At 38.9% G+C, this 12,183-nt stretch overlaps 1 protein-coding gene across 7 annotated transcripts in view; it reads left to right on the forward strand.

Moving 5' to 3' along the window:
• The window catches only part of bach2 (BTB domain and CNC homolog 2), a 252,056-nt gene extending 243,824 nt beyond the window's left edge, over window positions 1-8,232 (forward strand). For all 7 annotated transcript variants that reach the window (XM_062980740.1, XM_062980732.1, XM_062980714.1 and 4 more), the window contains one exon: window positions 616-8,232. In XM_062980740.1, coding sequence (XP_062836810.1) covers window positions 616-1,092 — 477 coding nt within the window. In that variant the 3' untranslated portion in view covers window positions 1,093-8,232. The remainder of the gene's footprint in view (window positions 1-615) is intronic.
• Window positions 8,233-12,183: the final 3,951 nt, after the last annotated feature.

Raw genomic sequence — 12,183 nt, forward strand, 5'->3', positions numbered from 1 at the left:
AGACTGTAGTTCAGCGGGGTGGTCGGTACACTAACAGAATCCCTATTCTGTCCCGGTCACCTATCCTCAGATGAGCACACTCAAACAAGGTTTGACTGCGAGATGGGGCACCTGGTCAGGGGGATGGACTCCTTATAGACCACTGCAACCCCTCCTCCCCTCCCTCCGGATCTTGGTTGGTGCTGCACGGTATACCCTGGCGGACAAAGCTGGGTGAGATTGGCCCCCCCAGCCTCATCCAGCCAGGTCTCCGTTATGAACGCTAGGTCTGCCCGCTCATCCAGGATAAGATCCTGGATGATCACTGCTTTTCCATTAACAGACCTGGCGTTCAGCAGCACCACCTTTATAATCACCAGTGGCCAAAGGCATGTTTTCCATGAATCTAGCAGGCAAATATTACTCTTATTTTTTCCATCTGGGATACTTGTTTACTACATAGATTGATAGTTGGGGATGTTTTTGTTTGCATGAGGAAACATAAAAATGCTTTGATTTTTAAAATGGAACTCAAGGTAAAAGTGTTCTAAAATAAATAAATGTTGATGTGTCATACTTCTCTTTAAAACTAACACCCCTCTTCCTTAATGTCTGCTCCCTGCCCCCTTCCCTCAGGTTTGTGAAAAAGAGAAACTTCTCTCAGAAAGGAACCAGCTGAAAGCATGCATGGGAGAGCTATTGGATAATTTCTCCTGCCTTTCTGAAGAGGTGTGCAGGGATATGCAGAACTCTGACCAGATCCAAGACCTGCACCGATACTGCCCCGTTCTCAGGCCAATGGATCTTCCATCAGCAGCCCGAATCAATCCTTTGCCAGCCAGAGTCGATCAAAATGTAGTAACGTCCCAGTGCGTTGGGGAAGGCTTGCAGTGCTGTTCGGAGCAAAGCCCAGTACAACCACTTGGTGCTCACTGGCTCCCCAACAACGTTTCTGACAAATGTGCAAGAGCCCTGGAGGGAGCTGACCAAGGTCCTTACGCTGAGAAAGAGCTTCCTCTCGAACAGAATAACCAAACGGTGACGGTGGACTTCTGTCAGGAAATGACTGATAAATGTACAACAGACGAGCAGCCTAGGAAGGAATACACCTAGTGGCCATATACCTTTTCTGTCACGCCTAGCAAGGTATTCTTCAGTCAGCCAGTGGCCACATTTGTTTGTTTGTTTTAGATTGAAGAACATAATTTGGTGCACACTACAGTGGTCTTAGCAGCAATACTGTTTTTAAGTATTCCCTCCTCTCTACAAGCAGGAGTTTATCTTCTTCATTATGGTGCTATCCCTCGCTCAGGCAAGGGAACAAAACAGTGGCAACACTGTCGGTGTCTTTTTTAATTATTGTTGTTATTATTGTTGTTGTTGTTACTGTATTTTAATTTCAATATTCAACAGGGATGGACATAACACCTCTGAGGACCCAAACGCAGCTTTTTTTCTCAGTGGCCCATGTCACAAAACCCTAACTCAGGAATTTCCTCTGAATGTTCAATTTTTCATGGAAGACAGCTTCTTTACACATCAAAGTTTTATAGCTAAACTGTACATACTATATATAGTATATATAAAATATATATCCATATGCAAAAAAAATCCCTGCATGCCTCAATTTTTCTCATGAAAACAACTGGAAGTTTTCTCATTTCTATTGTATAGACAAATTCCAACATTCCTTTTTGTCAATGCTAGAGGTAGTTTGTAACAGTTTTAATAGTTTTCTTCCACTACTCAGTTCACAATTCAGCAATATCATTCAGTTCGGACCTTATTTATAACGTTTTAATGTTGGAAACGTATTTGAAATTTTGATATGGACAGCATTTGTGGCACTCCTGTCTTTTTCTGGTGCCCATTTTGAGCAATGTGGGTTTTACTCTGATTTTCTCACAGATACTGTACAGCAACGGTCAACTTTGCCACTTGCACTGAGTCTTGGATCAAACCTCGTTCCACAAATGAAGTTGTGACGTCTGTATAACTCATATATTGTATTCTTTGCTTTCCCGTTTTTTTGTATTTTGTATTATTATTATTATCCTTTTTTGATTAAATGGGAGGGGAACCCAAGATCACTCAGGAGATGTTTATGTAGGGAAATAACAATCTTGCCAAATATGGAACTCACCCAGTAATGTGAATTGGGTGTTTTCTGTATTCATCTTTTATTTTCCATTTTTTTAACTTTCTCAAATCAAGTTAACATTAACTGCTTCTTCCCTCCACCTTTTGCTTTCCTTTAAGAGTATTTGCTATTTGTTGAGTATAGTTCAATATTTAATAAGATACCTAAAACTGTTAAGGGGCCAGTGGATGTCAGTAATGTTAAGAACAATAGCTGAAGGCAATAGTTGTTTATCAGTGAGTACTTCTGTGACTCTCAATGAAGTTTAAATTGAGCTTGCCACTGCATTTTTTATTCTCTCATACTGTACTGGTGCCCTTTTCCCTACAAGTAGTCCTGTGGGCCGCTTCATATAATTCCATTAAACACCATCTCAAGCAGGTGGTATTTGCAATATTTAACTACACTCGCTTCCCATTTATACTGACTAGATTGAAGTGTGGGAAATAGTATATCTGTGCAAAGTTTCTAGAACTAGGCTAGTTAACAGAGGCCTTGCTTGGAGCAATCCTTTACCTGAAGAATTAAAAACTATGCATTTCTATAGTAGCTTCATTTCCCAGATGTCAGAGATGCCATGTAGTGATTTCTCACATCAGCATATATCTGTTGGGCTCTCCAAAAAACAGTTTATGGGACTAGTTTCAAAAGTATTGAAACTCAAAAAGAAATCCATAGAATTACTATGACTAATGCATGCCAGTTTGATCCTTCTGCAGACAGAAACGGTTTTGTTCAGTGGAACTGATGCTGGCAATCCCCATCCTGAATTTGAATCCCCAGAATCAGTCCAAATAGGTTGGAAACCATCCTCATCAGATTTCCAGGACAGCAGAGCCAAATGAAGCCATGCTAACAGTTGAGCTCCAATTGATTTTAGATCATAGTTGACCAAGGCAGAATCTTCCTTTCAAGCCCATGGAAACAAGTCTTCCAAGGGGCCGATAAAATCTACCATGAACTTCTCTTCTCCATCCTCAATGGCAAAGGTGAGAGTTGCTCAATAGAAATAATACTGCAAAGCCTCAATTGATTTCAAGTTTTATATAGGATAGTACTCTGATCATCTCTGATAAGTTGGTTCCTTCTGTGAATTTGTTTCAGCAACTCTGCTTTGACTCTGTGGGGTTGCTTCAAGCTATGTTTTTATGGTGACATCTGTGGTTTACAGATTGGTACTGTTCACCTTTATTACTGTGGATCAGACTGTGTTGGGCTGCCCCACATCCCTGACTGAGATAGCTTTTTCTCTCCTCTTCAACCTGACTGTGTTCCTCCTTGCTAATGTTTACACTAAACATGGTAGCACTCTGTAAATTGGCACCGGTTCTTCCTTTTTCTTCCCAGAAGAGGAATGGGCACCCTTTTGTGTTTTGTTTAACGGTTAGTTGTAGTAGACAGCTTGCCAGTCCTATTGCTGCTTTTGGCTCTAAATTCAGTACAGTCTCCCTGCCAACCAGGTGGTGGATCCATTGCATGTGCCACGTTTATTTACTGGGAAGAGTGGGATGTCCTTTTGTAGGCTGGAAATGCTATATTTTTAAAATATATAGATATAAATACATAATTTAAGTATTAACCATTTCTGTAACATAAATAAATACAAGCTTATCTCTTAACTATTCATATATTTATATATGCCATATGGATGCTAGTTTCAACCCGTGGGGTGCCATTTTGGCACCAGATTGGGAAGGTTTTGACTTGTTTTGAAAGCATAGCTATTTAATTATATTGGAAGCATACAACCGGTGTACAGAAAATAAACTGGGGGCGAAAGGTGGTATGCACATGTAAGGGTGATGTTTTGTAACCTGTTGACGTTGCAGAGCCTTTCCGTGCCCTGCAAAGAGATCTTACCTTCTGTGAGACAGACAATGAAGCTAGAATTTAAAGCTACTTGTGAATTGCATTATAGCTTCAAAGCTAGGTTTTGGCATTTGAGATTTTGTTGTTGTTTTGTTGATAGTATTGTTCAGATGTGGGAGTTTTGTTTGTTGCCTTTTTTAAAAAATATATTAAGTGACCTCCAAGAGCTAGTTGTGTTTTTATGGGTATTCAACTATGTCTAAGCTAGCTTCCTGACATGAAGATTTGCCATCATACCAACTCATGTGCAACTGGTACTTTTGACCTCATTCCAGTGGTTTAAATGCAATTGACAGAACATATTGTTCTACAGCAATTGTATTGACCTAGCTCTCTCATTGGTGCTGGGTTTTGCTACTTTTTTTTCTTTTTAAAGAAAGAAACTGTTTTTTATTAAAATTAAAATCCACTGCTCAGAGAAATCTATTGCTTCAAGCTTTTTAGGATGTTTTGAGTTTGGGTCTTCACCATTTAGAAATGACAGTTCTGAATATTTTCTTCCTTGGATTATATATATATGTATATGTATTGCATGTTGTTCTTCAGAACCACATGTGGATCTTAGGTTGACTTCAAGGGAGGCATTTAGGAGAATTAGCTTTGAAACTGGACATAGATTGTCATGTTTGAATTGCAATCTGGAGAAAAATGAAAACCAATAATTGATCAAGATTCTCTTTGGAAATTAAAATAGTCCCGTGTTGTCCAGCAGGTGTAACAGGAGGAAATCTTTATAACTTCCACTGATACTGGTTCAGAAAGTAATATTTCGTCTTGGTTTGACATTTTTGTGCTAAACAGAAGATACCTTTGCACTGATTCAAGGAGCCTGTCGGGAGTATGCATTGGGCTCTGTCCAGTCTGTATCTAGTCCTCCTTCCTTATTTGCCTGTGCTCTACTTCATGTTGCCAGAACACCTCATTTCATTTAGGCTTTTCTGCTTTTGTCAGGTGAGTATTACACTATGTAATATATTTGCGTTCTCTCGGGGGTGCCTTGAATAACATTTAAAGTTCATTGCAACCTGATTCTGGAACAAAGAGCTAGTTAAAAAGAAGAGACTCAAGTGACGAAACATCCCAGTATTTATATCCTCGGCCTAACATTAAATGACTCAGGCGTCAAAGAGTTTGATGCTGCAGTACAAAACTTTTGTTTTATATATTGTACCAGTAAATTATTCAGTGTCTTTCTAAGGATATATGCTGCTTTTAAAGATGCACTATATATATTTTTTGTGTTGGATCTAATCCATTTTTTCTTGTTGTTCCCAAGGAAGTAAAAAAAAAAATTCATTGGATACACAAACCACTGTGATTAGTGTTCCAACTGCTGTCTCTTCAAAAGAGAGAGCGGGAGCTAAATAAACTTAATGAAATGGATACAGCTGCTGCTAATATGGTAGTTAAGGGTAACATTCAACACATTGCCAATTTAGGAATTTTGAAAGTATTTCTAGAGATCTAGAAGTATATTTATATAGAGAGGTTTGAAATATTTAGAGTCCCTGGTAGGGACCGTATCTCTCTCTTAAGAGCTCTGAACACTGATATTCAGCAGTTATAGTGATTCCCACCTGAGGATTGTTATGATGGGAAAAGCTATACCTGTGGAACTTCGGTTTTCCTTTAGCTCTCATAGGGTTCATCTATACCAATGGTTTTCAGCCTGTGAGTCCCCAGATGTTTTGGCCATCAACTTCCAAAATTCCTAACAGCTGGTAAAATGGCTGGGATTTCTGGGAGTTACAGACCAAAACACCTGGAGACCCACAGGTTGAGAACCACTGATCTACACTGTAGTATTTATGCAGTTCGATATCACTTCAACTGCCGTGATTCTGTGCTGTGGAATCATAGGAGTTGTAGTTTTCCAATGTCTTCAGCCACATTTGCCAAAGAGTTCTGGTATCTCACAAACTGCAACTACCATCATTCCATAGCATTGAGTCATGGCAGTTAAAGTGGCTTCTAACTGCATTAATTCTGCTGTGTAGATGCACCCTTAAACAAAAATAGCATGTTTCCCTGGATGGAACATAGTAACCCTCCCAATGACTGCTGCACATAAGTTTATATCCCAGAGTCAGAATAATGATAAAATTGAGACTTTTGGAGACTTTAATAGAAATGTAGGGTAATCCCATTTCCAGAGGTGTAGTGACTTTTTAGAAAAACTGGTGGTCCTTGTATGCTCCTTTTTCTTTAGAAACTAATAGGTATGGGTTTAGCCTGTGAAGCTTGAGCATCCCTTGAGTATCAGGCCTAGTGAGTAGTTTTGATAAGCCTATGCAAGCATGAGATCTTCACCAACTAGCTCAGACCAATGACTCCAAGAGGCAGTCTTAAAAAAAAAACAGATGTCACATTTATTTGTTTTCTTATTGACATTATACCAGTTTAAATGTATACATTTTAAAAAAACATTCAGTTTAGAGAAGGTGGATAGAAAAATAACGACTTGATGTAGCTTAAGGGAAACCTTGCTAAAATGTGGTAGCTAATTTCTATCTATAGTATAAATTTGTGTGTACTTTTGCTTGTTTATACTGTGTATATTTATAATATTTGAATTATTTCACGACCCAGGCATCCAGCGATGCTGCAGAATAGAGTTGTACATGTACATAAGTTAAATCCATTCAAACAGTTTTTTTGTATATTAAAAATCTATAGTTTGGTGGATTGTAGACTACTAATAAATTATAATTTCCTCTCTTAGAATGTCATTGCTTGCCTTGTAAAAAAAATTGCAGTATTTTCCTACACTCCACCAATATTCTATATCAAATTTAAAACTAGTGATGTTTGTTTGTTTTTAAATTATAAATGCTCAGATAAAGTTCTGCTATTGTTGTGATAAAGACCACTTTTTAAGTGGAGAATAATTATACAAATTTCCAGCTCGGTTTTTAAAAAAAATAGAGAAATAGCCTTTGTTATCAGACGCCTCTTAAACATGAGCTCTTTTCTATAGGTCCAGTTTACATACCAGTTTAGCCACCTATGCAGTATGGTAGTTGATTTGGAAGTTTGTAGGACCTGATTCTTTGCATGTTTACTTAAAAGTAAGTCTCACTGAGTTCAATTGATGGAGCTTATTTTTTTATAAGTGTGCCTAGGATTACAGCCTTATAAACGGAAGAACAATAAGCAGTTTGTTCAGAAATTGAGTTTTGTTATTGTTCAAAGCTCAGTTTCAGTATCCAGAGTTAGTGATCCATTTAATTTCAAAGGCACTTGGAGCCTAAAACCCCTAGTGCTCTGTCTTAACTGCTCAGTCCAAATTTGGGACTAGGACCAGTGGGAGTCTCTGGTTTATTTCCTCCCCCCTTCCCATCTGCTCTTAAAACTCAGTGCTTTCTTGAAAAGTGAGCATGGACTCTCTTGCGTTTACAGTACAACTAAAAGGGTAACTCATGCTTCAGAAACTGGCATTTGCTGTTGGCAAGACGACTGGAAACACGTGAATCCTTGTAGTTGCCAGAAAATGTACTAATCCTTCTGAGATCTTTGGAGACTTGTTTTTTTTTTTTTTGGGGGGGGGGGGGGGTTGGGTTTTGTTTTTTTTTTTGTTTGTTTTTTTTGGCCATTCAGTTCTCAAGAGTCAGCTTTGATTTCAGGGGCGGAGAGCGCCCCAAGAGTTTGTTCCAGAACCAGTGGAATACAAGTGCACCTCGACTATATGCCTTACAAACTTCAGAGGCCATATTCAAAACAGGGTTTTTATCAGTGTATGCAAGGGGATGCAACCCCTCTTCTCTTCCTCCCCAGGTCAGACAGTATGGACAGTTTTCACACACATATCTACCTGTATAATCCTCTGTACCTCTCATAACTGGTCAATGACTGTAACAAGTTGCATCAGGTGTTTTTCTATATACTTTTTACACAGATTCTATGCGATTAATGTAACTTAATTCAATGCATCATTTTATTGTACTAGTTCTTAAGCTTGTCTATTATTATTATTTTCTAGGTGACTGTGGTTTCTTGTGATTTTTATTGTATAAATGAAATGGCTGTTGATGCTTATTCCTTGTTACTAAGAATTTTTACCTTTTTTGGGGGGGAAAAGCATAGTTACAAACTAATAAATTTGAGACTTCATTTACTCATGTAAATACAGTATCGTGCAAAGAGAAAAAAACCCCTTCCCATTCATTTGAATTGATAGTGTTAACTGAATTTTGTCTAGACACCATTTCTGTTGATGAAATAAAGACATATCATTATGTATTGTAGCTCAGTGTCTCCTGCCTCTGAAGTTGATATTTTACTCATTTAAAAGACAAGCAAACCTGAAATGTGGCTGCGTTGAAGCTTTGCACATTATTTCAGATCTCATATCTAAATAAAGCATTTTGAGAGGGTGAGAAATACTCTCGCTGGTTATCAGTGTCTACATTGGCCCAGTGCTGAAATCCATTTCTTATGGTCTCCCATCATTTGCAGATCTAATGGAAGGTTTGAAAAGTATCTGAAGTGATGACAGGTAATGGAAAGATAATGACTACATTAAGATCTCATACTCTAAATGTCTGCACATGGACCTTGTTTTCAGTGGGAACATTATACAGGGGAACCAAGGGACTAAGTGTGCAACAAAAAGTACTACCAAGTCTGCATGTGCATCCATGCACTTCATGCACAAATCTATTTCCACAACCTTGTGATGGCTTAAGTCTCACTTGTTGTTTCTGACTTATGGTGGCACATTATTTTCCTGGCAAGATTTGTTCACAGTGGGTTTCCCATTGCCTTTCTCTTGAGCCTAAGAGACTAGGACTTGCCCAGGTTCACCCAGTGGCTTTTATGGCTGAGCAGGGATTTGTACTCTGGTCTCTAGAGTCATAGTTCAATGCGCAAACCATTATACCACACTGACTCTTAAATTCCACTTACACCACTGTAGTTCACTAACAGAAGACCATCCGAGATGTTTAAAATTGTAAATATATTTTATTTTTGTTGATAGATGCCTTCAGTTGTGTGGGGAAATAAATGGAATTCCTTGCCACAAGATGTTGGAATGATAGTAATCAGTTGGCTGTGCCTGCATGGCAGGGGTCTGGATTAGAAGGCCCCTGTGGTCTCTTCCAACTCTGATTCTATTATTCTACATCAGTGGTTCTCAACCTGTGAGCCATGGCCCAGCAGTGGGCCTCAAGAATGAAAATCCAGTTTGCAAGCCTCCTTTCTCTTTATTTATGTATTTTATTAATTGTATTTCTGCTCCTTTCTGCAGGTGCTGATTCAGAAAATTGCATTGGATAGACCACATCCGCTCTAGATTATTAAAAATGGTTTTCTTTGAGTGAGCAGATGGAGACTACTGGATGGCACATGTTTTGTTTAATAAATTAGGGCTGATGTGGTCTATCTACCCAATGCACTTTTCTGAATCAGCACCCCAAATAACCAAACCAAATCTAAAGTTAACCAAAAACTGATTCGTAACCCTTTTGGTACTAATGTTGGAGAGTGGTCCCTGGTCAAAGTCTCGGTCAAGTGGGTCCTGGTCAAAGTGGGTCCTGGTCAAGCGGGCAGTGGTCAAAAAAAGGTTGGGAATCACTGTTCTACATAGAGCATGGAAATGTTATCTCTTTGGTCGCTGTTGGTGACAGAGAGGGTTACATTTCCAAGCCATGAGGCTCTGTGAATTACTGTCTATTTCCCACAGTTGTTAATGGGGTGTCCGTGTTCAGAGACACTAATTCTGAGAACAAATAATGGAGTACATCCATCCAGTTTATCAACAAAAGATACAGCAAAGAACAGCCTTCTACTAAAAACAATGGGGAGATGGGATACGATAGCAAGTGGCCCTTGGTATAAGAAATGTGTGCCTTGTTTATAAAATGCATGAAAATGTAGTATAGAGAAATATTTTTTCATCACTTTAGGATACCATTGCAACTGTTGCTGAATGCATTTTTCTTTTCACAAACAAAAATAAATCAAATATTATTAGAAGGAAAATTATTCCCCTCTTCTGCAGCAAATAATTATGTAAAACCTTGGGTAGCTGTACTCATTGCTTCCTGGTGCTTATTAACCTTGTATTTCCTTGCCTGCACTTTCCCCCAAAACAATTCAGAGTTTATTTTAATGGAAAAATTAAAGTTCCATAGACTAACTGTAACCCCCTCCCCATTGCAATTGGGGGCTTGTCAATTGTTTGTAGACTTTCTCTCCACCTTTTGTGACTCCCTTTTAAACAAAAAGGAATATCCAGCAAATACAAAAGCCATCACTTGAAAGACCCATTTTTGGCCTGTATAATATATGCTAGATATCCAGTCTTTCCTCCAGCAGCAAAATAGTGGAGTGGGGTCCAGAACACATTCCATCTCCAGAAAGAACGAGGATGTACTCCAATGTAAATCGTCACTTTAGAAACCTTATGCAGAATAAACAAAAAAGGGCAGTATTCTTTTTTTATATAAAAAGCATTCAGCCTGTGTTTATTAACATTTTGGGAGCACAGACAAGAAACAAGGTAATGCTGAACAACCATTTAAAGATCATAATATTCAGTGTGTAGAAGAGACCTGGAGGGGAAGCATCTATGTGCCCTTGAGGTCCTGAGGTGTCTATAATATGCAGCATTGAAATATAAAGTCACTGTCTGTTGCTTTCATCTTGCATTCATCAAATCCTGGACTTGGCAGAGAAAGAGACTCAAGTCTCAGTTTTATCCACCTCACTCATCCCCATGGATTATTCATGTCTGAATGTAATGTAGCCTTGACGTCTTAGGGTTTCCAATAAATGGCAACATAATAGTCCTGCGAATCAAGCTAAATTTTCTGCAATCTCTCCAGAGAACAATGGAACAGTTCTGTAGCAGCTACGTGTGCAAACTATCTCCTTGTAGCTCCACATGAGAGAAAATGTTGCACTTTGAAAGGCGTCCTTGGGTCATCCAAAAGAGTATGTGCTGTGGCTTTTTTGCTGTCATCCATCTTTGTGAGGGTTTAGGAAGAAATGCAGAGGACTTGCTTCCAAGTCCACGTTGTCAACTGTGTGATGCTGGTGGTGTTGGCGGCACTGGGGTCGGCTGCTGTGCTCTGGCACACTAAGTGTTACTTTTTCAAGATAGATGACAGTTCTAGTAGCACATTCTGAAAGAGAAATGCAGAGGCTGAGTCAGCTTGTAGGAGAAATTAAACCTCTAGTACAACATTGCATACAAGTTCAGCTGGTGGTATTTTAGTTAATGGCACCATAGTGGTTGGCAAAAGTGTTTTTAGCTTTTTTGCACTTCATTTTTAGAATACAAGAACCATGTGTTAGACCCAAGCCAAAGGGGACTTCTGCTTTTGCATCCCATTTTCGTGAGTGACCCCATCACAACCAATTGCTACCACTTGTTCTTTGCTTCCCAGCAAAGGACATTTATTTACATTCTGCTGTACCATGGGGAGGTTCCATGAAACTGTCAGGAGCCAGAGCTTTAGGAAAATTACTTGGTTGGATTATAGCTTCTAAAATATCTCAACCAAGGACCATGGTAGCTTGAGATGATGCTGGATCTATAGTCCAAAGGAGATAAAATTTACAGTCTGGTGTATGACTCAGTGCAATCCTTTTTAAAAGCCATCTCTAGTAATGGGACCTATACATTAATTTTACCATGAAACAATTAAGGATTTCCCTTTATCTGTCCTGAATGCATACCCAGTCAATGGGTAATTCTAAATTGTGGGTTGATGTGAAAGGAAAAATAGACATTAAAAAATCTAGCAGAGAAAAACTGACTGTTGTATGTAGTTAAATAGAATTATAATAATACAGCAATTCTCAACATAGCATGATGAAATGTGCCTTGCTTTGTGCTGTTTCCCCAGTGAAATAACATTTTAGTGGGAATGAAGTGATCAATACAGTCTTGCTGTTTAAACTGCCTTGGCCAATTCAGCTGCTAAATTGCATGTTGCCTTGCAATTAAAGTGGAAGGGTAAACTCTTGCAAATAGGTAATGTTGGGTCACATTAAACAATAGGAATGTTGTTTTGCTGTGATTTTTCCAGGCTGTATGGCCATGTTCCAGAAGCATTCTCTCCTGACATTTCACCCACATCTATGGCCGGCAACCCCAGAAGTTGTGAGGTCTGTTGGAAACTAAGCAAGTGGGGTTTATATCTGTGGAAAATCCAGGGTGGGAGAAAGAACTCTTGTCTGCCTGAGGC

Source organism: Anolis carolinensis, chromosome 1, assembly GCF_035594765.1.
Source record: "Anolis carolinensis isolate JA03-04 chromosome 1, rAnoCar3.1.pri, whole genome shotgun sequence".
Classification (NCBI taxonomy): domain Eukaryota; kingdom Metazoa; phylum Chordata; class Lepidosauria; order Squamata; family Dactyloidae; genus Anolis; species Anolis carolinensis.